Consider the following 23604-nt stretch of genomic DNA (forward strand, 5'->3'; position numbering starts at 1 on the left):
TTCATGTTCACAGGTCCCGGATGACCAGGGATGTTATCTCCCCTTTACATATGGGAAACTGGAACAGATAAGTGAAAGGGCAGGTCCAAGACTCAGAGCTACTGCCTTTCAGGGATCTCAGCAGTCCCTCTACTTGGGGAAGCAGGATCCCCGGGACCCCAGGTCCCTGCTCTGGCAGGAGCTGCGTGGCTCCCACCCCCACATCTCCCCAGGGCACAGATGGGGGATCGGAGCTGTGGCAGCTGGGAGATGCCAGGCCCCACACTGCTCACACTCAGGCCTTTGTCCTCGGAGCCAGTGCTCGCCACAAGCTGCCCTGGTGATGTCAGCTCCGGGCAGAGAGAGGGGAGCCTGGCGGTAGGGGAGTGTTTTCCAGAAGCCCCCAGGACCTGGCGGGAGAAGGTCCTGCCTCTTTGTCCGGGATCAAGGGGTTTTCACATAACTGTCAAAGCTGCCAACTGCACTTCTCCCCCAAACACTCCAAATTCTTGTTTCACTTTATTTTCATTTAAGGGAAAAAAAAAATGCAAACACACACAGAGCTGCCATTCACTATTCTAGCAAGATTACGCTCCAAGCACTATGGGAAGAACTTTTGAAAATTATCTCTTTAAATCTTCCTCCTTCACAGAAGTGATTTGAGTGAGGTGTCACGTTATGAGTGCATATAGTGCATACAGTAATATTCTGCAATAAAAAAGGCTTTTTAAGAATCTCAGATCCCTTCCACCATCCAAACGCTCCTTCATTACCTGGCCTCTTGATCTGATCTCACTTTCTCCCACATTTCCTCTCTTACTCTCCATTCCAGCTACCCTGGCCTTCTTGATATTCGTCAAACATCCTTCTACCTCAGGACCTTGGGATACACAATTTCTCTACCTGGAATGCTTTCCTGCCAGGTGCTTCTTGCCTCTCTCTCTTACTTTTACCAAAGTCTCTGTTTAAACATCACCTAAGACACCGTTTCCCCACAGACCAATCTAAAATAGCAGCCACCACCCTGACTCCCTCCAAACATCCCGTCATCCTTAATTTATTTTATTTCCTCCAGAGGACTTAACACCATGTGACATATCATGTAAGTTTCTCCTACCAGAATGGCTGCTCCAGGACAGCAAGGACTTTTCTTGTCTTGGTCATGTTGTACCCCAAGGCTTAGAATGAATGAATAAATGAATAAATTACTCCCATCTTACAGACAAGAAAACGGAGTACAGAATGATGAAGCTAGCTACCTCTTAGCTAGCACACAGCACATCGGGACTGGAAAACCAGACCATGTCTGTTCCCAACACCTTAATACCCCATGATGGACTTGAGATGGCTTTTCTGCAGGTGGTCAAAAGCAAGGAGGGGGAAAGATGTTGCATGTGCTGGCCCTCTCCCATGTCCTCCCCCTGCCTGATCTGGCCCAGCTCAGCTGCTGTTGGGAAATGGCAGCCTGGCCCACCAGGAAGACTGCAGGAGACAGAGGAAGGAAGGAAAAAGAATGGGGCCCTTCCCATCCCACCACCCTGCTAACACCATCCTGCCATCACCTGCTTCCCAAGACCCAGCTGAGTCCAAGAAGACACCCCCAGGAAGAGGGCTCCTCGGCCAGGAGCCTAGATTACAGCTGATTTCTTACAGGGACTACAGGACTAAAGTCATCAAGGCAATCACAGAGGCAGGGCCAGGTGTCTGGGCTTGGGCCATATGACTTCATCTTTGCTTCTGGTCCAGACCCTTTATTGAATGTACAAAACTGGAAATGTAAAGAGGCAGGTAAGAGCAGCCAACAGCATCAGTCCCAAACACTAAGACACATGAGACATAAGTGGCAATCCATCGGCCCATCGGCCCTTCCTCAGATGCTCACTGGAAATGGACCAGGCAACATGAACATACGAGTGACGGAAACGTACATTTTGAATCAAAATTCTGGAAATGCTTTGTTGGAGACTGTGCATCAGGGAGGAGTGCAGGTAATAATTTTATTATGTAGTTTAGCTCTCTATGCATGGAGTTAACATTCCTCGTGCTACGTCAATTAGCTGTTCTTCCTTTGTGTGCTTTATTCTCTACGTGCGGTCAGGAAATAAAACAGTTCTTGGGGGTGGGGGTGTTGGCCTTTGACTGAGCAGGGGATTTAGAAGTGAGGGATCCGGATTCGAACCCATGAGCAGCTCAATCACTTTTCACGTACTCTCGGAAGTCACTTAAGATTTTAGTCATCAGAATCACCTGTCGGCAAAGGCTATGCAGTGTCCCCTACTGTATTCTTCCAAGACAACAGAATTTTCATCTGGGCTCACAGCTACATGCCTCAGCCTCCCTTGCAGTTGCATGCAGCCATGTGAGTCAGTCCTGGATGTGAGTAGAAGAGATGTGTACGGCTTCCTGCTGTGCCCTTAAAAGGAGACAGGTGGGCCCTCTTTCCTAACTTCCTGCATCCCACTACCTGGAATGTGGAAGTAGTGAGAGGTCAACTTAGACCACATTGATGAGGTCACATCCCAGGGCACTAGCCCCCAACACTAGGCCCCCTATACCAGCCTTAGACTGTCTACATCCACCTTGTTCGCATGACAGAGAAATAAATGCCTACCTTGTTTAAACCATTGTTATTTGGGATGTCTGCAAAGCAGACAAATGTAGAACTTAACTCATATACAACAGACGGTGGCTGGTAAAGCTCCAAGGAAATCACAAGTGAGAACCTTTATACACAAGTGAAGCTCTCTGCAATTGTAGAGAAGACCATCATGGATGTCTGCCATCTGGCCTGATCAATGTCTATTCCCAACTTACTTGTCCAAGTGCAAACCAAGCATCCTTTAGAGCTCCACCCCACCCTTAGGGCCTGTGCTATGTACAGGTGGAGCTGACTCCACCCTCCAGCTCCAGCAGTGACCAATCAGAGCAACAACCAAACCCTCCATCTACAGTCCCTGGTTCAGGGACAAGGTCTTGAGCCAAGCTGAGTCAATAAGCATCAGACCCAGGATTTTTGCTGTTAATGCTGAGAAAGAGGAGCTCTTTTTCCCTAAAGCTGCTCTGCTATTAGAAGTATAAGCACAGAGCTGAAGGGCACCTGGGTGGCTCAGTGGTTAAGCATCTGCCTTCAGCCTAAGTCGTGATCCTCGGGTCCTGGGATTGAGTCCCACATCGGGCTCCCTGCAGGGAGCCTGCTTCTCTCTCTGCCTATGTCTCTATCTCTCATGAATAAATAAATAAAACCTTTAAAAAAAAAAAAAAAAAAAAAAGGACAGAGCTGCTGGAGGCCATGTTGGCACCACATGGGGAAGCCTCCTTGGGAAAGGAGCCAAGGCAGAGAAAAGCAAAACTAAGAGACACATTTCTGATGACATATCTGAACACCTAGATTCTGCGTGCCTGAAGCCCTCTGGGTCTTAAACTTTCCAGAAAAATGAACAAATAATTTTTTTTCTTTTTTTGGCAAAAGCCAATTTTAACTGGATTTTCTTTCCCTTACAATTAAATCATCCTAACAATACAATCATTGCTACTGCTCTTATCAGGATCATTACTTTAGACCAGGAATTGGCAACGTGGCCCTAGATCTAGCCCACCGCCTGTTTTGTAAATAAGGTTTTACTGGAACCCAGCCATGCTCCCTCCTTTATATATTATTTATGGCTGCTCTCATGCTGCAATGGCAGAACTGAGTCATTGTGACAGAGAGTACGTGATGCAAAAAGGCAAAAATCTGGCCCCTTACAGAAGACGTGAGGTGATGCCAGCATTACCCCAGTTGTTAAACCCAGCTGACCCAGGCAGCATGGGTTGGGCATGAAGCTCTCCTGTGCCCAGGGACTTGCAAGCCTGAAGCTGCACAGAAGGGCAGGTGACAAACAAACTTACCAAAAGGAAGGCGCGCACAGTGGGGATCTTGTTGAGCTCCACAAGCAGCCGCAGGGCCTTCTCATGGTTGCTGCAGTATTCCTCATATACGCAGAACTTGTCCTTCTGCAAGACAAGGACAGAGCCTGTGAGAGAGAGCCTGTGGCAGGAAAGCAGACGCTCTGAGATGTGCCGACAGCTGGGCCAGCCTGGGAGGAACCCCATGACCACACAGCAGGAGGGACCTCGGGTAAGGTGGCTCCCACTCACTGTCGGCCTCACAGCCTCTAGTCCTGCCCCGAATCTGCAGCCAGAAGCCTGAGGAACCCTTTCAGGAAGCAGCAAGTCCCAGGATCAAGTGTGCAGACTCAAGCCAGCAGCCTGGGCCTGCCATCCTGGCTCTGCATTTCCAAACGTGAACTCGGGCAAGTTACCTGGCCTCTCTGTGCCTCTGTTTCCTCATCGGGAAGGAGGAGTTACTAATAGCCCTTAATTCATGGGGTTGTTAGAGGGATTAAATGAGTTAAAACAGGGATGCCTGGGGTGGCTCAGCAGTTGAGCGACTGCTTTTGGCTCAGGGTGTGATCCCAGACTCCCGGGATCGAGTTCCATATCGGGCTCCCTTCATGGAGCCTGCTTCTCCCTCTGCCTGTGTCTCTATCTCTCTGTGTCTCTCATGAATAAATAAATAAAATATTTAAAAATAAATAAATAAATGAGTTAAAACATAAGGCTGTAGTATATAGTAAGTGCTCAATAAATGTCCACCATTAGTATTAAAGTACAAGCCAGACTGTGTCACACCCTTGCTTGAAAACCCCCTGGTAGTATCCTTATGCTACAAATGAAATCCAACACTTGATTATGAATTTCAAGGGCCAGATAATGTGACCCTGCCTTTCTTTCACCTCACCTCACTGGCCTTCTATCTACTCCTTGAATTTACCAGCCTCTTCCTACCTCAGGGCCTTGCACTGCCATACCTTCTACCTAGAACATTCTTCCCCCAAGCCTGGCCACTCCCCAAACTCAGCTTCCACCTCCTCAACCAATACCTGGATTACTCCAGCTAAAGTAGCCAGCCAGGAGTAGTCTGAATTATTCAGATTATCAGTTTATGTCTTTTCCCAAATAGCAGTCAGCTACCCAAAGGCAGGGACCACATCCGTCTTACGGAGGTATTCTCTAACCCCGGCACAATGTCTGGCACACAATAGGCCCTCTGTGAACACTCAGCAAATAGTTAAGTTAAACACCTACTGCTGGTTAAGTTAAACACCTACTATGTGCGGTGCCCCACATATATGAACCTCAAATGTGTAGAGAAGGCTCAGGAATGTGTGAGAAAGTAGATCGCTGGTTGCGGCCACACAGCAGCACAATTTTGAGGCAAGGGGATGGTTTTCTTGACCTCCAAATGCCCCTCCACTGGACTCTTTCCAATTTAGAGGTCACCTGTGGGTCACCAGGTCTGTAACCGTCAGCTGGGGCCTCTGGGAACAGCAGGAAGCTCTGCACTGAACACTCTCAGTTCCAAAAGGCTCACAGAACACCACCTCCTAACGCAACAAACCCTAAACAAGGATGTCCTGGGTAAGGCCACTGGACAGGAAGGGCTGAAGGGCTCTGACCTTGGGCTGGGGGTTGGGCAGGAGACCCCAAGAAACTAAGGAAGGAAGAGGTGGGTCTGCAAAGCAAGCAACTCATCTTGTTTCTAAACAAACCCCCAGTCATCCTGCCGATGGTGGCTGCAGGAAAGAGAAAACCAAAGAGGAGGGAGAATGGGTTTCAGAATCAGTAAGCTACCCCTCCAGGCTCAACCCTGAAGGTTCTGGGTGTGCAATCTGAGCAGACGCCCTAAACGTGAAGGGCCCACAGCCAGAGCCGCTGGCCGGCACCGGGTGTGTGCTGAGCACTTAGTACCTGCCACACGCTGCTCTCTTGCAATGAGGGCACCCTCATCTACTCCTCACAATAACCTGGCAGGTAATTACTCTACCTGCCCCATTTGCACAGGGGAAAACCAAGGAAAAGTCACAGGCCCAAGGCCTCATGCCGCTCAAGGAGTGGGGAGCTATCCTTATGTCTGTTTTTGTAGATGAGGGAACTGAAGCAGGGAGAGGTGAAGCTTGTCCAAGGTCACCCACTACTTAGGGAGCACGGGGCTGGGTTTCCGACCCAGGTGGTCTGGTTCTAGAGGCACTCTAAGCTTTTTCATCATTACCTGCAGCACCACACACACCCCAAGCTTAGGTGGTGGATCTGTGACTTGAGATTTGTCCCCTTTGGCATTCCCTTCCCCACGGAAAGGCACTGCGCAGTCCAGGAACTATGGTAGGCCCTGACCCCACCACCCCACCACCCCCATAGGTCTTCCTTCTCATCTGTGTTCTGTCCATCACCTCCCCCTTCACCCCCCCACACCCTTGAGCTCCACGGCGGGAGGGGGGGGGCAGGGTTTGCATCTGCCGGGGTCACTGCCATAGTGCCAGTGGGGACTGGAGTCCCTGGTGGCGAGTGGGCAACATGACTACTTGATGAATGAAAGCAAGAAAGCAGAAGGAACTGAAAGAGGCCCAACAGGCCTCCAACCAGCCCCACCCTTCTTCCAGATAACCCTGATCTACCACAATTGCAGCCTTGGCTCTTCACTGGACCATGTCTTGTTTTACCCACCCAGCATCCATTCCCCCTTCTTCTGGTCATGGCCCCAAATTTTTCCCCTGGAGCCACCTCCTCACTCTGAGCCCACTGAGCCTGCCCCACTCCCAGGCACAGGCACCACAAGTGAGCATATGACCCAGGCCAACCCAGAGAGCAACCTGTCCTGGCAATGGTGGCCATGAGCCCTCAAAGACTCACATTGGAATTACTGTGGAGAGAAACTCTCTTTGAACTGTCACTGCTGAGCTGGCAAAGTGTCAGCCTAAAACTGCTGAGGACCACCTCTGCTACTCTGTGAGGCACACACCCACAACCCCTCAAGGATGAAGCCAACAGAGGAAATCAGACCTAAAGATAAAAACCAAGTCTTGAAAACACCATATGCGGCCCTGGATCCAGCTATGCCTAAAGCCCACTCACTGGAATATTCCATTTGTATGAGCCATAAAGTCTTTTTGTTTGTTCAAGCTTATTTGAACTGGTGTTTTTGTCACTTGCAATGAAGAAAGTCCTAATAAATGCACACTCTAAAAGGGGAAAGAAAATGAAAAACTGGACCCAAGCCCTGTGAAGTGACAGGGTCTCGCTGTCCATCTTCATCTTCATCTGCACGATGAAAAGGTTGGGTCAGAAAGCAGAGGCCAATCTGTTTACTGTCACATGCCAACCCCAACTGATGAGTAGCACTGGCTGCAACACTGGTGAGAAGATTTCTGGAGCCCCCCAGGGAGCCCGGAGGCAGAATGCTGTGACTGATTAGTGATGTCTGCTATGGCTACAGGCAAGGAGAGTAAGTGATAAGATTGCAGCAGGTTTGCCATTCCTCATACCCTGAGCCCCTTCTGTGACATGCTCTGCAATGTCATCCTCTCCTTCAGCTTGCAAAAAGGCCAGGGGACCAAAGGCTTGAGGCTTTGAGTAGTTAAATTTAGCAAATGGCAACACCCCCTCCTCTAAACCATGCCCAGCTCCCTCACTCCCCTGCCCTTCGTTGAGCCCAGTCCCAGCTGTATCCCAGGCCCAAGATCAGGCAGATATGGAAATGCTGCTTTTGACAGCTAAGAGCCCAAGCATTCAGTTTCCTTGTAGGGGCCCTACAGGGGGCTCTGATTATTGTGCCAAGAAGAAACGGACAAGCAGTTGTGCACACACAGATGTGATGGGTGGAGAATGTGTGGCTGAGGGTTTGGGCTGTGAAGGAGGAGAAATGGACAGGTGCCAGCTGGGGACAGCTGGGGAAGAGGGTTGAGCCCCCAGGGAGGGTTTAAGGACTGTCAGAGGTGATGGCTGCTGTCCACAGTACCTAGGGAGTGACACATACTCCACAGAGACCATCTGCTCCAAACCACTCACTTCACACCCCAAAAGACTAAGACTCAGAGAAGGGAAGGAGCTGACCATGCAGACATCTCCTCCAGCACAGAGGGGAGCATGAGATCCAGGTCTCACTTTTGCAATGGTTTCTCCAACTTCTCATCCGCCTGTCCACACAGCCTGGGATGTCCAGACCACATGACCTCCCTGCTCAAAACCTACAACTCTTAGAATAAGATCTCTCTAGGATCTGCCCCCATGGAATCCCTGCACTGCCTCCATCACTCAACTCTGCTCCAGCCACACCAGGTTGCCTGCCTTCCTCCCAGGTACATGCCTGTTCCCCTTTCAGAGCCTCTGCCCTTGGTAGCCTCTTTCTCTGGAATGTTCCTTCCCAAGATCATCCCATTTCACCACGTTCCAGAGAACTGCCCTGACCAGGGTTGCCAGATAAAATACAAGATACTGAGTTGAGTTCAAAGTTCAGATGAACAACAAATCATTTCTTAATATAAGTACATCCAAAATAGTACACTATTTTTTAACAGTAGTATGTTAAAAAATTATCTGTCATTTACCAAATTTATTCAGATGTCCCGGATATTCTTATTTGTTCAATCTAGAAACCCTGCCCCTGACTTCCCAATTTCAAACAACCTCGAGCAGAGTCATTCTTTGCCACCTCTTTATTTCATATTCTTCACAACCCGTGACACCATCTGAAATGGCCTTCTCCATTTCTCCAGCCTATGAGCCTCACAGCAGGAGGAATAAATCCATCTTATTTAGGGCAGCAGCCTCAGAGCCAAGTACAGTGCCTGGCACCCAGTAGGTATCTCATATGTAATCAGGAAACTTATCATATAAGATGGTGAAAAATGTAAGCCCTGAAGCCAGACAGCGATGTTTCCAAATCCGAGCTCCAATTCTCACTGGCTGTGTAAGCTTGCATTATGACTTACCCTCTCTGGGTTTCAGCTCCCCTATTTTCAAAGTGAGAACAATAGTAGTATACACAGTTGAAGGCTGTTGTGAAGTCTTAATGAATGAAGATATGTAAAGCACTTAGAACAGTGGCCAGCATAAAGGGAATGTGTGTGCTAGTTTTGTGATCAACTCAGGAGTCTGAGGTTGGGTTTTAGGGTGCCCACACCCTCCTTCCTCCAGCCATCCCCTCACTATTCCAAGCAACTTGGCAATCCTGCAGGAAGACAGAGGCTATTATGAAAAGTATCTGCCTCTCTGACCAGCAGCTTAGGTAGGAACCTAAGACGCCCTCGAGGGTCCAGGGGTGGCCAAGCTGGGACTCATACCCAGGTCTGTCTGACTCAAGTCCATCCTCTTGGCACTGGCTACCCACATTGCTCCCTCTGCTGCAGAAGGCCCCTGCCAGACTAGGAGGTCATGGGAACCCCAGGACACAGTCATTCAGCAAGGAGCCCTGAAGAAAAGGGAGCCACGCTCTCTGTGGCTTGAGGGGAGGCAGAGCCAGCTAAATCCACCACTAATCTGCTGGAACTGAACTGATTCCCATTGCTCCTGGGAGCAGAGGCTGCACCTGCCCTGCCTGCCACCTGCCTCTCCATCCCCCAGATAGGCCTGCCGAGGATGCCGGGGAGGAAGCCCACTTCCCCAGAGTCGCAGGCTCCAACAGGGGCCGGGTCACCATACTTACAAATCTTAAGAAAACATTCCCAAGTTCATGCTGAGACTGAGGCTCGGGGTGTAAACAATACTCCAAGGCAGCCAAGAAATCCTTATGAACTTCCAAGATGTCTTCGATGTTCGAGAACAGGATCTATAAGGAAAAGTGAAGCCCGAAGATTGTGTTAATCAAGGCACAGAGGGGGAGCAAAATCAAGCATTAAAAAAAAAAGAAAAGACATAACCCACGGTGTGAATGAGGATATAATGCAACAGGCACTCTGATACACTGGAGCCACTTTACCACTAATAAAAATAATGCTGAAACAAACTATGGCCAACATTGATCACACAGGATTAACGCTTAATCCTGTGCTAAGAACTTAACATGCATTTATGGCACCTAATGCTCATTGCAACCCCACGAGATAGAGACTACTGTCATTCCCCATTTATAGAAGAGCAGGGACCCAAAGTAAATTAACATTCTCAAGGCCACACAGCCCAGTAAGCAGCAGAACTGAGTTCACACTCAGCATGCAGAGAATGTAATATAAGACATTTGTCACAGTTTTCATAGTGGCCAACCAGCACATCCAATCATAAGACTGATTTTTAAAATGATGAGGGTAGTTCCATGTACCTATTAAAATGCTGTGGCAAAAAAAATATGATAGGGAAGGATGTCCAAGATATGCCATGTGAACTTACACAAACAATATATAAGTGCTTTTTCCCCCATATGAGTCTACAAAGTTTGAGATGCTACATCAGGGTACAATTTGATCCATTAATTCTATATTTTAGAATTGAGCCTGTCCATCAGTGGTCTCCAACAAGGGACAACCGTGTACCCCAGGGGATGTTTCCCAATGTCTAGGGACATCAGTGGCCATCACAAATTGCGGGTAAAGATGCTACCAGCATCTCATAGGCAGAGGCTAGGGATGCTTTCGACACCCTACAATACACAAGACAGCGCCCCACCCACAGCAAAGAATCATCCAGCCCAAGATGTTAATAATGCCAAGGTGAAGAGCCTGGTGGATAGCCAAGGACATACTATAGCCTTATTTACATATTATAGCTTTATTTGCAAAAGCAAAACACTGGGGAAAAGGCACACGTCCAAAAGGGGGACTCATCAAATACTTAAATGAACTGGACTGGTTATAATTAAATATATTGTACATGCTGAAATACTATGCAGTCTATGAAAAGAATCTGCAAATCCTGGGATGATCCTTAATATATATTACTAAGTGGGGGTGGGGTGGAGAATCATGGTGCGAAGCAAAATTCTAGCATGGGCCCATTTGTGTTTAAAAAAAAAAGGAGGGGGGATAGGATGCCTGGGTAGCTCAGTCGGTTGAACGTCTGCCTTCAGCTCAGGTCATGATCTCAGGTCCTGGGATTGAGCCCCCCATCAGGTTCCCTGCTTACCAGAGGGGTCTGCTTCTCCCTCTCCCTCAGTCTCTCCCTCCCTCCACTCGTGCTCTTGTTCTCTCTCTCAAAAAAAAAATGAATAAATAAAAATTAAAATTCAAAGAAAGGCAATCCTCTGTAGGCTGGCAGAAGGAGAGACTAACTGAATGAAGCATCGAGCTGGCAACTAAAGGGACCTTGGGAAAGAGAACTAGGAGCTCTTTATTTACTTAAATTCCTTCTGAACTGCATAAAATTCTTTTACCCTTTTTTTAATAAGAGGTATATTTTTTGAAATTTAATTTCAGAGAAGATACCCCATGGTTCAATGAACAGAACACAGTACAATGAATCCAGTGAAGGGCTCTTCCCCCACCCATCCCAGGGAAAGGGGGGGAAGGGCAGGGGGGTGCTCACAGCAGGGGTAACCAGTGTCACTACAGGTTTCTGTTTCCCTCTAGGGTTCCTTCCTCCTTCCTTCAGCAAATACTGACTGAGCACCTGCTGTTTGCCAGGCACGATTAGAGGCCCTGGGGGGATACAGTGGGGCATAGACACGTGCATGCGTCCGTGACATTCTAATACAAGGGGACAGACAACAAGCAAAGAACTAAGCTAGAATATTCTAGAGGGTCAGAAGCACTAAAGACAAAAGGAAAACGTGGAGGGAGTCCCAGGGTGGGGCAGAGGGCCAAGGACAGCCACTCTGAGAAGGTGACATGTGAGCCAAAGACCTCAAGGAATGAAGACCAACCTGGGGGACCTTTGGAATGCACCAGAAAGTCTGCAGAGGGAGATGGCCTGAGGGTAGGCAGGTAAGTATGAGGGCTGGAGGCCTTTCCTCAATGGCTGCATTGTGAGAGGGTGAGGGAGTCTCTTCCCCACCTCACCCTGGGGGACACTCATCCGGGAAGGTGGTTGGAAGAATCACCTGCACCATCTCATTATTCTTCTTGTCTGGTTCACATGGTTGAATCAGTTTATGTTAAAGACCCACAGGATAGATCCTATTGCCATACTTCCTCAAGGGATGACTCCAAAACTTCAAAATAAATATCTGTCTCCTGAGTGTATACCCAAGAGAGCCTGTGTCATATGTATGCCAAAAGGCATACATAACCATGGTCATAAAAGCCCAGAACTGAAAATAACTCAAATATCCACCAACAGGAGAACGGATGGTCAATTAAGGGACACTCTGTACTAGGGATGATGAGCCAGCAATTACAGAGACTGGATCAGAGCCGCACATAACAGCCCGGGCAAATCTCACACACATCACAGTGAGCAAAAGGCACCAGACATGAAAGAGCTCACTTTTATCTAAGGCTCACAAACAGGCAAAACTAATCAATGGTTTACCTTTGGGGAGGGGGCATTTACAAGGAAGGGGACACAGAGGAGCCCGTGGGGGCAGGAGATGCTCTGTCTTCATTGAGTTTGCATTTATAGGCCTGTTCATATGTGAAACAGCATCACGTTCAATACTTAGGATGCACCCTTTACTGTGAGTTAGAGCTCATGACAGAAGTAATTTCTAAAAAAACTAATAAATTACAATTTAAAGTTCTAGTGATTTTTAAATTGCAATTAAAAAAAACAAAAAATAAATAAATTGCAATAAATAAATGAATTGTGATAAACACACATAATAAATAAATAAGCCCTCGGTAAATATTTGCTGAACGAATGAATGCATGCATAAAATGCTTAAATCCCAGCACTATCAGGGACCAGCCAGGCAGTGACCATGAGCGGGTCTCTTTATATCTAAAGCCTCAGCTTTCTCATCCAAATAACTGGACTCAGAATTATCCACTGTGGGCAGCCCAGGTGGCTCAGTGGTTTAGCGCCGCCTTAGGCCCAGGGCATGATCCTGGAGACCAGGGATCGAGTCCCATGTTGGGCTCCCTGCATGGAGCCTGCTTCTCCCTCTGCCTGTGTCTCTGCCTCTCTCTCTCTCTCCCTCTCTCTCATGAATAAATAAATAAAATCTTTTAAAAAAAAATTATCCACTGCAAGGTTACTGCCCAGACTGGCCGAGAATGGCGGGGGGGGGGAACATCCTGTTTGACCAAGTCCTTTGTGTGCTATACATGTCGGGCACCTCTGACACCCACCCACCCTGTCTCCCTCCTCCCCCGGACCAGGACCCCGGAGCCCCAAGAACTAAAGGCAGCTTCCCAGAGAGTGAGGTCACGCTAGAAAGCCAAGCCTGGGGACTGCAGGGGCCTCCTCCATGCACACAGAGGGCCTATTGACATCCTCCCGAAACTCCCCAGAGCCACAGCCAAGACGAAGGCCGGACCCAATTACTCAACTGCTCTGCCTTGACACTCAATGCCCAGAGCAGGGGCACAGGCCAGGGCTGCCAAGAGGGCAGCTGGAGGTGCCAGGCTCCCAGGGGCACTTGGGAAGGGATTTTCTGCTGGCTCCACGCCAGGAGGCCTGGCACAGAGAAGGCTGGAAGACAGGATGGCCATGGTGAGCGAGGAGACAAAGTCTTGAGGCTGCGTCCTCTGATGTCTGCCAAGCGCAGCTCACTCTGGGGCCCCAGACCCCCCAGGGGCTGCAGGGAGCAAGCTGTGGGAGGGCAAAGCCAGCGGCCAGCAGGGTGGATGCACCTCCCACTCTGCCCTCTGAGCATCACCGCCTCCCCTCCCCTCCCCCCACCCCCGGGAGCAAGATACAGAGCAACAGGTCAGTCTGCAAAGGGCCGGCCCAGCAGTCCACACCTTGACGTTCTCCTCTGTGAGGCCTTTCTCCACGGAGTCCGCCACATTCTGCCGGATGCGATGCAGGAATGCCTAGAGGAACAGAAGCAGGGAGAGGTGAGCATCCAGGCCTCTGATCCACCCCGCCCCAAGGCCTGAAAGGAGGGCCACAAGTTCAAATGCCACCTGGGCGGATCCGGGAAGCATCACAGCACAGGGACATGGGCAGGGAACAAGGAGAAGCCTACCCAGCTTCTGCATGGAACAAAACAGGAATATATCCCTCACCCCCATGCAGTCAACCAATGTTTACTGAGCACCTCCGACCCCAGGCCCTGTGCAGGGAGCACGGTGAAGCCCTGCCCTCAGGGAGACACACTCCCATCTGCTTCCTCACCCATGGCACTCACTCTGACGAGAATGCATTTCCCTTGTTTTCCTTTTTTCAAAAATTTAAAAAAAAATTTTTAACTTCTAAATAATAACACATCCATATGGTTCAAAAGTCAAAATTATAAAAAGTCAAAAATACGACAAGTATTTCTCCTACACGTGGGGCCCTAGGGCATCTAGTCCCTCCGCACCCCCCTGGCGAACCACAGCTTTGTCTCGGGTACCCTTCCAAAGAATCTTCATGCAAAAATAACAAATGGGAATATACAGACATGTACACACACACGCGCGTGCACATATTTTCATTTTTTCCCTTTTTTACACACCAGAAAAATAGCAGCATACCCAGGACATGCTGTATCTGCTTTTCCCACTTAATCCTGCTTACAGATCCTTCCTCTCCTTAACGGGGAACCTCCTCGTTCTTTTTTACAGCTGCCCGGGATCCTGCTGTACGGATGGACCGCAGTTGTCCTGCCACTTTTTTCAGGGGCTCAGAACAGAGAAATAATTTCTGTCCTCTGTGATGTGACACATGACGATGGGGCGGAGGGGCAGGGGGGTTGGGGACCGTGGAGAGCTGGCAAGCGCGTCCTATTGAAGGGGATGGCCGCTTCTCCTTCCCAAGTGTGGTCAGGTGGGAAGGTGGGTGGGGCCCAGTATCACCAGGTATTCTGGGCCTCTTTTCAACAGAAGCCAGAATTTAATTTGTTTTGTTTTGTTTTGTTTTTTAAGCAAAGTCTCCCAGTTTTTACATATTGGCAAAATACTGGTAGTTTTTGTGAAGAACTGGATTTTAGGGGGTCGAGAGTGAAAGTGGGGGTACCAGAATGGAGGGGTGCAGCCAGGCTGATGAGAAATGACAAATGACAGTGGCCTGGCCCTCATGCGGGTAGCACAGAGCTGGCAAGAGAGGAACTACTGACAAGAACCGTGGACTTGGGGTACCTGGGTGGCTCAGCTGCTGAGCATCTGCCTTCAGCCCAGGACATGATCCTGGAGTCCCAGGATTGAGTTCCACATCGGGCTCCCTGCATGGAGCTTGCTTCTCCCTCTGTCTGTGTCTCTACCTCTGTGTGTGTGTGTGTCTCTCATGGATAAATAAATAAAATATTAAAAAAAAAAAAAAAAAAAAAACCATGGACTTGAATGTGAGGATGGGTGGATGGGGGATGGGAGGCGCACCTGGGAGAGACTGAGGCCAGTTCCACACAGCCAACCTTGCCTGGTCTACCTGGCTGCAGGCTAGATAGAGCATGTCTCATGTGACTGTGCTTGTCTGGGGAGATCTCTGACAGAAGGACAGCCCAGGATGGAGGAAAGCAGGGGGAGGCAGGCAAAGGGGAGGCTGGCCTTCCAGAGACGGCTGTCAGATCCTTCTCCATTACCCAAGGGATGTCGGTGGCTGTCCGGGGGCGCTGGCCACCCGCAGACTCAGGTTTCCCAGTAGGCGGTGCACGGGTGCTTCACACAGCGGTCACGGAGCCAGGCAGCCGTGCCTCTGGCTGCACGCACCGCACAGCAGTCTCCGCCAGGTCCCCTCGGCCCATGTTTATGTCCCCAGCCTGAATTCCTTCCCTGAAGACTCCACATCTCCATCTGGATGTCCAGGAGCCTCACAATCTAGTTCCTGATCCTCCCTCCCAACCCACAGCACCACTGGCTCCAGCCAAAACCCCCCAGCCGTCCCTCACCCTCGACCCCTCTTTTTCTCTGGTGCCCACCTCCATCCATCAGCTTCACCTTCAATAGGTATTAAAAATCCAACTTCTTCCCTCCACCTCCACGGCCACCCCTCCCCAGTCCAAGGCACCATCGTCTCTCGCCTCCACTAATGCAATCACCTCCTCCCTGTTCCCCCTCATTGCCCCCAAAGTCCTTTCTCCACACACAGCCAGAGGAATCCTGTTAAATATGTAAATCAGATCTTGTCAATTCACAGCTTAAAATTCTCCATGGCTTCCCTGGCTTCCTGCTACACTTAAAAAAAAAAAAAAAAAAAAAAAAAAAAACAACCACCTAAAATCCTTCCACAGCCCATAAGGCCCTTAATCTCTCACCTCACCATCCAGCGTCCCATCACCCCACACCTCAATAATCTTCAGCCCCACATCATTCTATCTCTTCCACCTGCCAGGAGACATTCTTGCCTCAGGACCTTTGCAGATGCTGTTTTTACTAGCAGGATAGTCTCCCCAGCTCTGCCATGTGCCAGCTCCTCATCCATCAGGCCTTAGTTCAAAGGTCACCTTCTCCAAGAAGCCCTCCTTGTCTTCATACACTTCCCACCTTCCCATCTTGCATTAAAAGTCCATCTGACAGATGAAAAGTGAGGTTAGGCGATCTACACCAGGTGCTAAGGGAAAGGCCAAGATAAGAAGGGAGCATGGCTGAGATGAAACCTTTACCCCAATCCAATGCTGAAGGCCAAGTTTGGAAACGGACACTGTGTGTTTAAGCCAGAGATCCTCTTCCTTCCTGCTGTGTAACTTCAGGAAAAGGCATTAGCCTCTCTGAGCCTCAGTTTACTATTCCCAGATATGGGGATCATAGCAATACCATCCCACCTTTCAGAATGTAACAGGATAAAGTGAATGGAAACCCCATGAGGACAGGGAGCTTGCCTCTCTTGTTCCGAGCTGTATCCCCAGATTCTATAGTAGTCCCTGGCACACAGCAAGCCCTCAGAAATCAAAGGAAGGGATGGGATGTGCCTGACACACAGCAGGAGCCTGCTGGAAGCCTGCTGACCCTTCCTTTTAAAGGACAACGGGTGGAGGGACACGAGTCCTAGAAGATGCTTCAGCAAGGCAGTGCTGCTGCTGGGAAGGCCGGCCTCCAGCCTCCTCAGACTGGAGGGAGACAAAGGCCTGCCGGCCCAGCACCGCTGGGGACAGCAGGAAGCTGGGAGTGCTGGCCTCGATTGAGGCTTCCTGTCCTGGTTTCTTCCAGCAAGCAAAGCCACTGCTATTGTGCTGGGACAATGAGAGGCTCGGGCCACCCACAGAGGAGCCGCAAACAGGCCTGCGTGATGGGCACCATGGACAGCTCGTGACCCGGAAAGAATGGACAGGCAGGGGCTCTGGGCCCAGCCCTGGTGCTGCCCAAGGCACGACTGGCTTTTCCAGGCGGTGCCAATGGCCTCGGTGCAGGCGGGGTGGTTTAGAGGGACCCTCAGGGGCGACTCCTCGTCCAAGTCTTGACAGCTCTGGAACGCTCAGCCAAAAGCAGCTCTGTCTTGGGAACCTCCCTTAGAGCCGAGGCCATTCTCAGGATTCCCAGGGCTGCCTGAGACCCCGGTTTGGCCCGGCAATCTTCGTCCCTGTGGAGTCCTTGCCACACTGCTGCCTGGGCCACTGCCCCCACATCTGTCTGAGTCCCCCTCTGCTGATGATAATGATGACAATGATGATGGGATATGTGAAGGATTCGGAAAAGGATAGAGAAAAACCCAATCAACATCCACAAACCTAGCTTTGGCAAATCTTAGCATTTAAATCATTTTCTAAAAGAAATTCATCAAATCTGGTGGAGGTGCAGATGGGGAAGGGGCACGAGGGAGCCCTGGGAGGTGCTGGAAATGTTCTACTTATTAGTCTGAGCGGGTTACTTGGGCCCATGCATATGCAAAGCCTCATCAGTGTGTACTTTATCCATGCGCTGCGTGAATATCAAGCCTCAGTGCATAACGGGAAGAAATGAATCACGGCAGAGGGAGGTAAGCCACTTGTGCACCTGCCCTCCCGCAACGCACCCCCCTCATCCTGGATATGGTGCGCCTCCTTCCCACGCATGCCCCCTGCCCACTTTCCACACACATGTGAATGGACAAGCAATAAAGAACACAGTTCTGCGTGCTTACAGCGTTTCTATAACTGACGTTTCAGCAACTTGCTTTTCTCACTCAACATCACATCTTCTACATTCGTCCACATTGTTGTGTGCACCTGACAGCACCTGCCATCCAGACCCTACCCATGTCTCTCAGTCCCTACCCCCAGAGTGCACACCATGCACCCCTTCCAGCTTTGTTGTTCACTTTGTTGCTGAGTTTTTTTTTTTTTTTTAAGATTTTGTTTATTCATGACACAGAGAAAGAGAGAGAGAAAAAGAGAGGCAGAGACACAGGCAGAGGGAAAAGCAGGCTCCATGCAGGGAGCCCGACGTGGGACTCGATCCCGGGTCTCCAGGATCACACCCTGGGCTGAAGGCGGCGCTAAACAACTGAGCCACCCGGGCTGCCCTGTTGCTGAGTATTTAAAAGTACAGCACCCACTACTAGGAGGCAGAAGTTGAGGTTGTTTCAAATGTCCTTATGATAAACAGTGCTACAGTGAGTAGGTCCATGGGCCCAGGTTCTCCATATCCTCAAAATGTCAATCTCTTGAGGTGCAAGTCCCTCTGGATGTACAGCCAGGCGTGGAATGGGTGGCCAGAGTTTAGAGACATGTTCAACTTGACTAGTGAACACCGAACGGCTCTCTGACAGGATCATACCCAGCCACACTCCAACCAGCAGTGGATGAGAGTCTCCACAACTCCAATACCAGGATAAGATCCACACACTCTCATTCTTTCAGGTAACAAATACGTGCTGAGAATCGTACGGTCCCATCCTAAGTTCATTTCCTACCCCACAATCAGTTTCTGGGGTAGGTATTTTGGTCTCAGTCTTCGGATGAGAAAAACTGAGGCCCAGAGGATGAGTCACCTAACAGAAGTCATCTAACCAGAAGTCAAAAGAGCAAACCCAGGACTGTCTGACTCCCACTTCCTGCTCAGAGGGGACCAGACAAGCTGCTCATTGGCCCCCAAGTGTCTCCAGGGCTCCCAGATGCGGCATGATTGATGGGTGATGTCTGCCATAGCTGTGGAGATGGCAGGGGTAGTGGGGCTGTGTGTTTGCCATCTCCAGAGAGCTCCTACTGGGTGGAGGAAACCAGGGAGCATGGGAGATGCTAATCTGAGGTCAAGCAAAAAGTTGGTGACAAAACGCAGATCAGAACCAAGTCTCCTGATGTCAGGCTCACACCTGTCCCACTTTGCCTTAGGGCAGTGGTTCCCAACTCCAAAGTGATTCTATCCTCCAGAAGAGAGGACAGTGACTGCAGATACCCGGGGTTGTCACGACTACTGGGTAGAGATCACGGATGCTGCTAAACATCCTATGATGCCCGGGATGGGCCCCACCGAGATGCAGGTGGCCCCAATGTCAGTAGTGCCAAGAGCCTCTTACTAAAACCTAGAGAGACAGAGAGACGAGGCGCTATAGGACGAGGGCTCCTCCCACCCATCACTCAGCTGCAGTGAGCCGGTCTCCTTTTGTCCCGTGAACGCACCGGGCCTGTCCCCCACCAGGCCCCCGTGGTGGCTGCTCTGTGCCGAGGAGCTTTCTTCCCAGGCACTCAACCAGCAGGGGACCAGCAGAGAGGTCTCCTCTTAGACCCAGAGAAAGCAGAGTCTCGCCACATTCTCCACAGCCCTCGGAAGCCTGTCACCCTTCCCAGAATTGATCAAGATGAAGTCACGATGTACCGCACCGTCTGGTAGCATGTCCCCCACATGGTGTGAACAGTCTCGGGGCAGAAGGCGGTTTCATTCACCTCTGAGGAAAGGGGCCCTCAAGATGCTCCAGAAGTAACAGGTACAGCTAACAGTAACCATAACAGTAATCGTGATAAAACATTGACTCTTGTTTATTATTACCATCCCTTTCATCTTTGAGCCCTATTATGTGTCAGGTACTGTGCTGTTTTAATCCTCAGGCAATCGCAAGAGGTAGGTAGAGGTAGGTACTATTATTACTGTACCCATTTTACAGAGGGGGGAACTGAGGCCTGGTGCAGGAGAGAGCTTTCCCAAAGCCACACAGCTAGCAAGGGGCAGACCTGGGCCTCTAACCCAAGCAGTCTGGTCTGGGATAAGTGCCCAGGCTACCCCCAACACACATCATCAATGAGTAACTATAGACAACAAGCCACATAAGCATAAAGCAGGGAGCAGCTGCCCCTCGGGGTGCCTCTGGGGAGCTGCCATCTGTCTGGAACCTGCAGTCACCGCCTGGGAAGGATAAATCTTTCCCTGGAGATAAAAAGGATAGAAAGATGTCTCCAAGTCACTCTCTGAGACTGATGCCAGCAACCTGATCACAGAGGGGAGGGGGCTCGGCCGCCCCCAAGGACATCCCTGCCGTGGCCAGGGTGACCTCACCAGACATATGGTGAAACTGGAGAGGGCCGGGGGACCGGCCAGACATGAGGCTGCCCCACCCCAGACGACAGCAAGGACGGAGGAAAGGGGGACCCATCCCCCCACCTGGACTGGGTGGCCAGGGGCCAGGGAAGCAGAGTGTCACAGAAGAGCAGGGCTCTTGAATCTCAGCAGTACTAATAAAACAGGAATAACAGCAACAGAGTGGGGGTTGCATGGCCTGCTCCACGCAGCCCCACAGGCCAGAGTCTGGGGACACCCCTCAAATGCCCACTGACTCCTTCGAATGCCCAAATCCTATGCTCTATCCATTCAAGTTCTGGGCATTTATGCCATGGCAAAAATAAATAAATCTCACATATGACATTGAGATTTAAGTTTAGTATCTGATTTATAATTCTATCACTTAGGGTTTAGTTATTAAATAAACTTCATCACCACAAAGGACGATCATGCTAGAAATGGTGTTCAGAAGTCCATTTAATAGTATGGACAAAGGCTATTGATGTATCTAATGGTGGGGGGGAAAAACAAGTACCAGAATACATAAAATATGATCTCATTTTCAGTTAAATGAATCATCTCTACATAAGCACAGAAAAAAGACGTGTGAAAGGATAAAACCCAAACTGTGTGAGAATATGGCTGAGGTTACTAGTTGTCCCCTACTATCTGGTCTCCCCTTTCCCTTTAGAAACAGAATCCAAGATTTTAGAATAAAGACATTTCCCAGCTTCCCTTCAGCTAGGTATGGCCATGTGGCTAAGTTTGGGCTAGTGGGCCATAAGCGGAGGCATCACATACAATATCTTGGAAGTATCCTTGGGGATAGGAAGAACAGGCGGGATTCTTTTCTGCTATTCCTCCTTCCTACTGATTGGATAAACCAACGTCATGTCTGGAGGCCAAGCAGCCACCTTGTACCATGAAATGGAAACCACACTGAAGAAGATGGAGCAGCAACAGAGGAGCTTATGTCCCTCAGGACAGAGAAAGCAATGTATCTGCCCCAGACTGTCTATAATCCAGTGAGAATGAAACTTCCACCTCATTGAAGGCACTCTTATTTGAGTTTTAACTCTAGGAACCTAATCCTGAGAGTGGAATTATCAGTGATTTTAATTTTCTTCTTTCTTCATTTCTGTTTTTTTCCACATTTACAAAATGAGCATGCGGCTTTCAAATCAAAAGTCATTCTCTGGGATGCCTGGATGGCTCAGGGGTAGAGCATCTGCCTTCGGCCCAGGGCGTGATCCTGGAGACCCGGGATCAAGTCCCACATCAGGCTCCCTGGATGGAGCCTGCTTCGCTCTCTGCCTGTGTCTCTGTCTCTTTCTCTCTCTGTCTCTCATGAATAAATAAATAAAATTTAAAAAAATAAGTCATTCTCTAACACAAACGCATCTTTTTTATTTCTTTTTTCTTTCTTTTTTTTTTTTTTTAATTGGGACAGGAGAGGTTGCTAAACAAACCAGGCCCTCTTGCCCACCCAAATTATCACTTCTTTAGCACCCAGGAGTCTAGTCTGCATTCTCCTCCTGATGGGTGTGTGTCCCGGTGTGGACAGGGCAGTGCCTGCCAGCAGAGAGCAGGAGCCAGGCAAATATGAGATGAGAAGGCTTTCCTTCTGCCTCCGAGCTGCCCACCTCTCCTCCTCTGTGTTGACTCTAGAAGCCACAAGGCCCCCCAGGAAGATGCCCATCTTGGCCAGCCCCCTACAAGCCGGCCTGGCACTACCACAGCCTGAGGGAGAGAGACCTTCCCCCAAGAGGAACCCCCTGCCACCACCCAGGCTGAGAGTAAAACCTCCTGCACTCCATTCACACCCCTTTTTGCGGGGCCCGTGCCAGGAGCAGAAAGCCACTGCCCAGAACAACTTTCCCAAAATACCCAAATTTCAGATTTGAGACGTCATGGTCAGGGAAGGTTACATACTCAGTCACAGATATACCAGACAGGATTGAGAGAAAATAACATTCCTTTTCCAACTTCACACTCATTCCTTTATGTCATGTCTCATACAGCAAGTTATGAATTCCACATTATGTACATAAAATTCATGCCATTATATAGAACAGCACAAATACTGTTGCCTCATACTGTATCTTAACAGATGAATATCTTCATCTAAGCACTAAAAATAAGATACAGTTGAGGCCTCCATACTGTTCCATGAACACACCAAGCACCATTCCACCTCAGGGTTTTTGCACCTACTGTTCTCTTTGTCTGCAAGACTCTCTCCAGATACCGTAGAGGGCTCCTTCCTCACTCAATTCATTCCCATCTACAATCAAATGTCACTTCTTTCTTTTTTTTTTAACTTATTTATTTATGGGGGGAGGGGCAGAGGGAGAGTGAGAGAGAGAATTTCAAGCGGACTTTGTGCTGAGCCCAGAGCCTGATGCAGGGCTTGATCCCACAGCCCTGAGATCATGACCTGAACCGAAACTAAGAGTCAGATGCTTAACCAGCTGAGCCACCCAGATGCCCCTCAAATGCCACATCTGAGAGGCCTTTTCCCACCACTCCATTTACAGCAGACGCCCATCCTTCTCCTCCATTCTCTATCTTATCAATCTTTTCCTGCCCTACAGCACTTACTTCCACCTCCCTCCACATATCTATTTCCTTGCTTGTCGTTCATTTACGGCCTGCTTCATCTACACCAGGAAAGGAGTGGCTTTTTCACACAGCATCCACCCCAGGCCTAGATCATTGCCTGGCGTGGAGGAGTAGAAGTGGGTTAGCAGGTGCCCGATGACCAGCCTGTTTAATCTTACGAGGTGTGCTGTGAGTATCCCCATTTTAGGAAAGAGGAAAACCAGGGCATAAATCAGCATGTGGGGGTCAGCCAGCCAGGCTCTGTGCTTGGGTAACACGACCTCACCTTGCAAGGTGGGTCCACCTCTGTGTCTCCCTCCACCCCCATGCCGAGAGCCTGCAGGATCCAGTTTGGCACCAAGCCCACAGGAGGCACCCAATAAGTGCTCAATAAATGAGCACCATGGAAGGGGCAGGCACTTTTAATTCCATATTAAACAAGAGTAGGGGATCCCTGGGTGGCGCAGCGGTTTGGCGCCTGCCTTTGGCCCAGGGCGCGATCCTGGAGACCCGGGATCGAATCCCACGTCGGGCTCCCGGTGCATGGAGCCTGCTTCTCCCTCTGCCTGTGTCTCTGCCTCTCTCTCTCTCTCTCTCTCTCTCTGTGTGTGACTATCATAAATAAATAAAATTTAAAAAAAAAAAAAAAAACAAGAGTAGGCCCCTTCCCGCTGGCCTCTAGGCACTGATTCTCAGACTGTCAAAAACACTGGAGACCTTAATATATCTGACTATTGGCTCCAAATACCAAAAAGAAAACTGTGTTGTCAAAAGAGTAAATCTTGATTCA

The 23604-nt window shown here is 49.6% G+C and overlaps 1 protein-coding gene across 1 annotated transcript in view; it reads right to left on the reverse strand.

Moving 5' to 3' along the window:
- PREX1 (phosphatidylinositol-3,4,5-trisphosphate dependent Rac exchange factor 1) overlaps positions 1-23604 on the reverse strand; it is a 178523-nt gene that overhangs the window by 86304 nt on the left and 68615 nt on the right. The window contains exons 2-4 of the mRNA XM_077873497.1: positions 13629-13700; positions 9500-9622; positions 3868-3972 (exon numbers count right to left, since the gene is read on the reverse strand). Of these exons, the coding sequence (XP_077729623.1) occupies positions 3868-3972; positions 9500-9622; positions 13629-13700 (300 nt within the window). The remainder of the gene's footprint in view (positions 1-3867; positions 3973-9499; positions 9623-13628; positions 13701-23604) is intronic.

Source organism: Canis aureus, chromosome 26, assembly GCF_053574225.1.
Source record: "Canis aureus isolate CA01 chromosome 26, VMU_Caureus_v.1.0, whole genome shotgun sequence".
Taxonomy (NCBI): domain Eukaryota; kingdom Metazoa; phylum Chordata; class Mammalia; order Carnivora; family Canidae; genus Canis; species Canis aureus.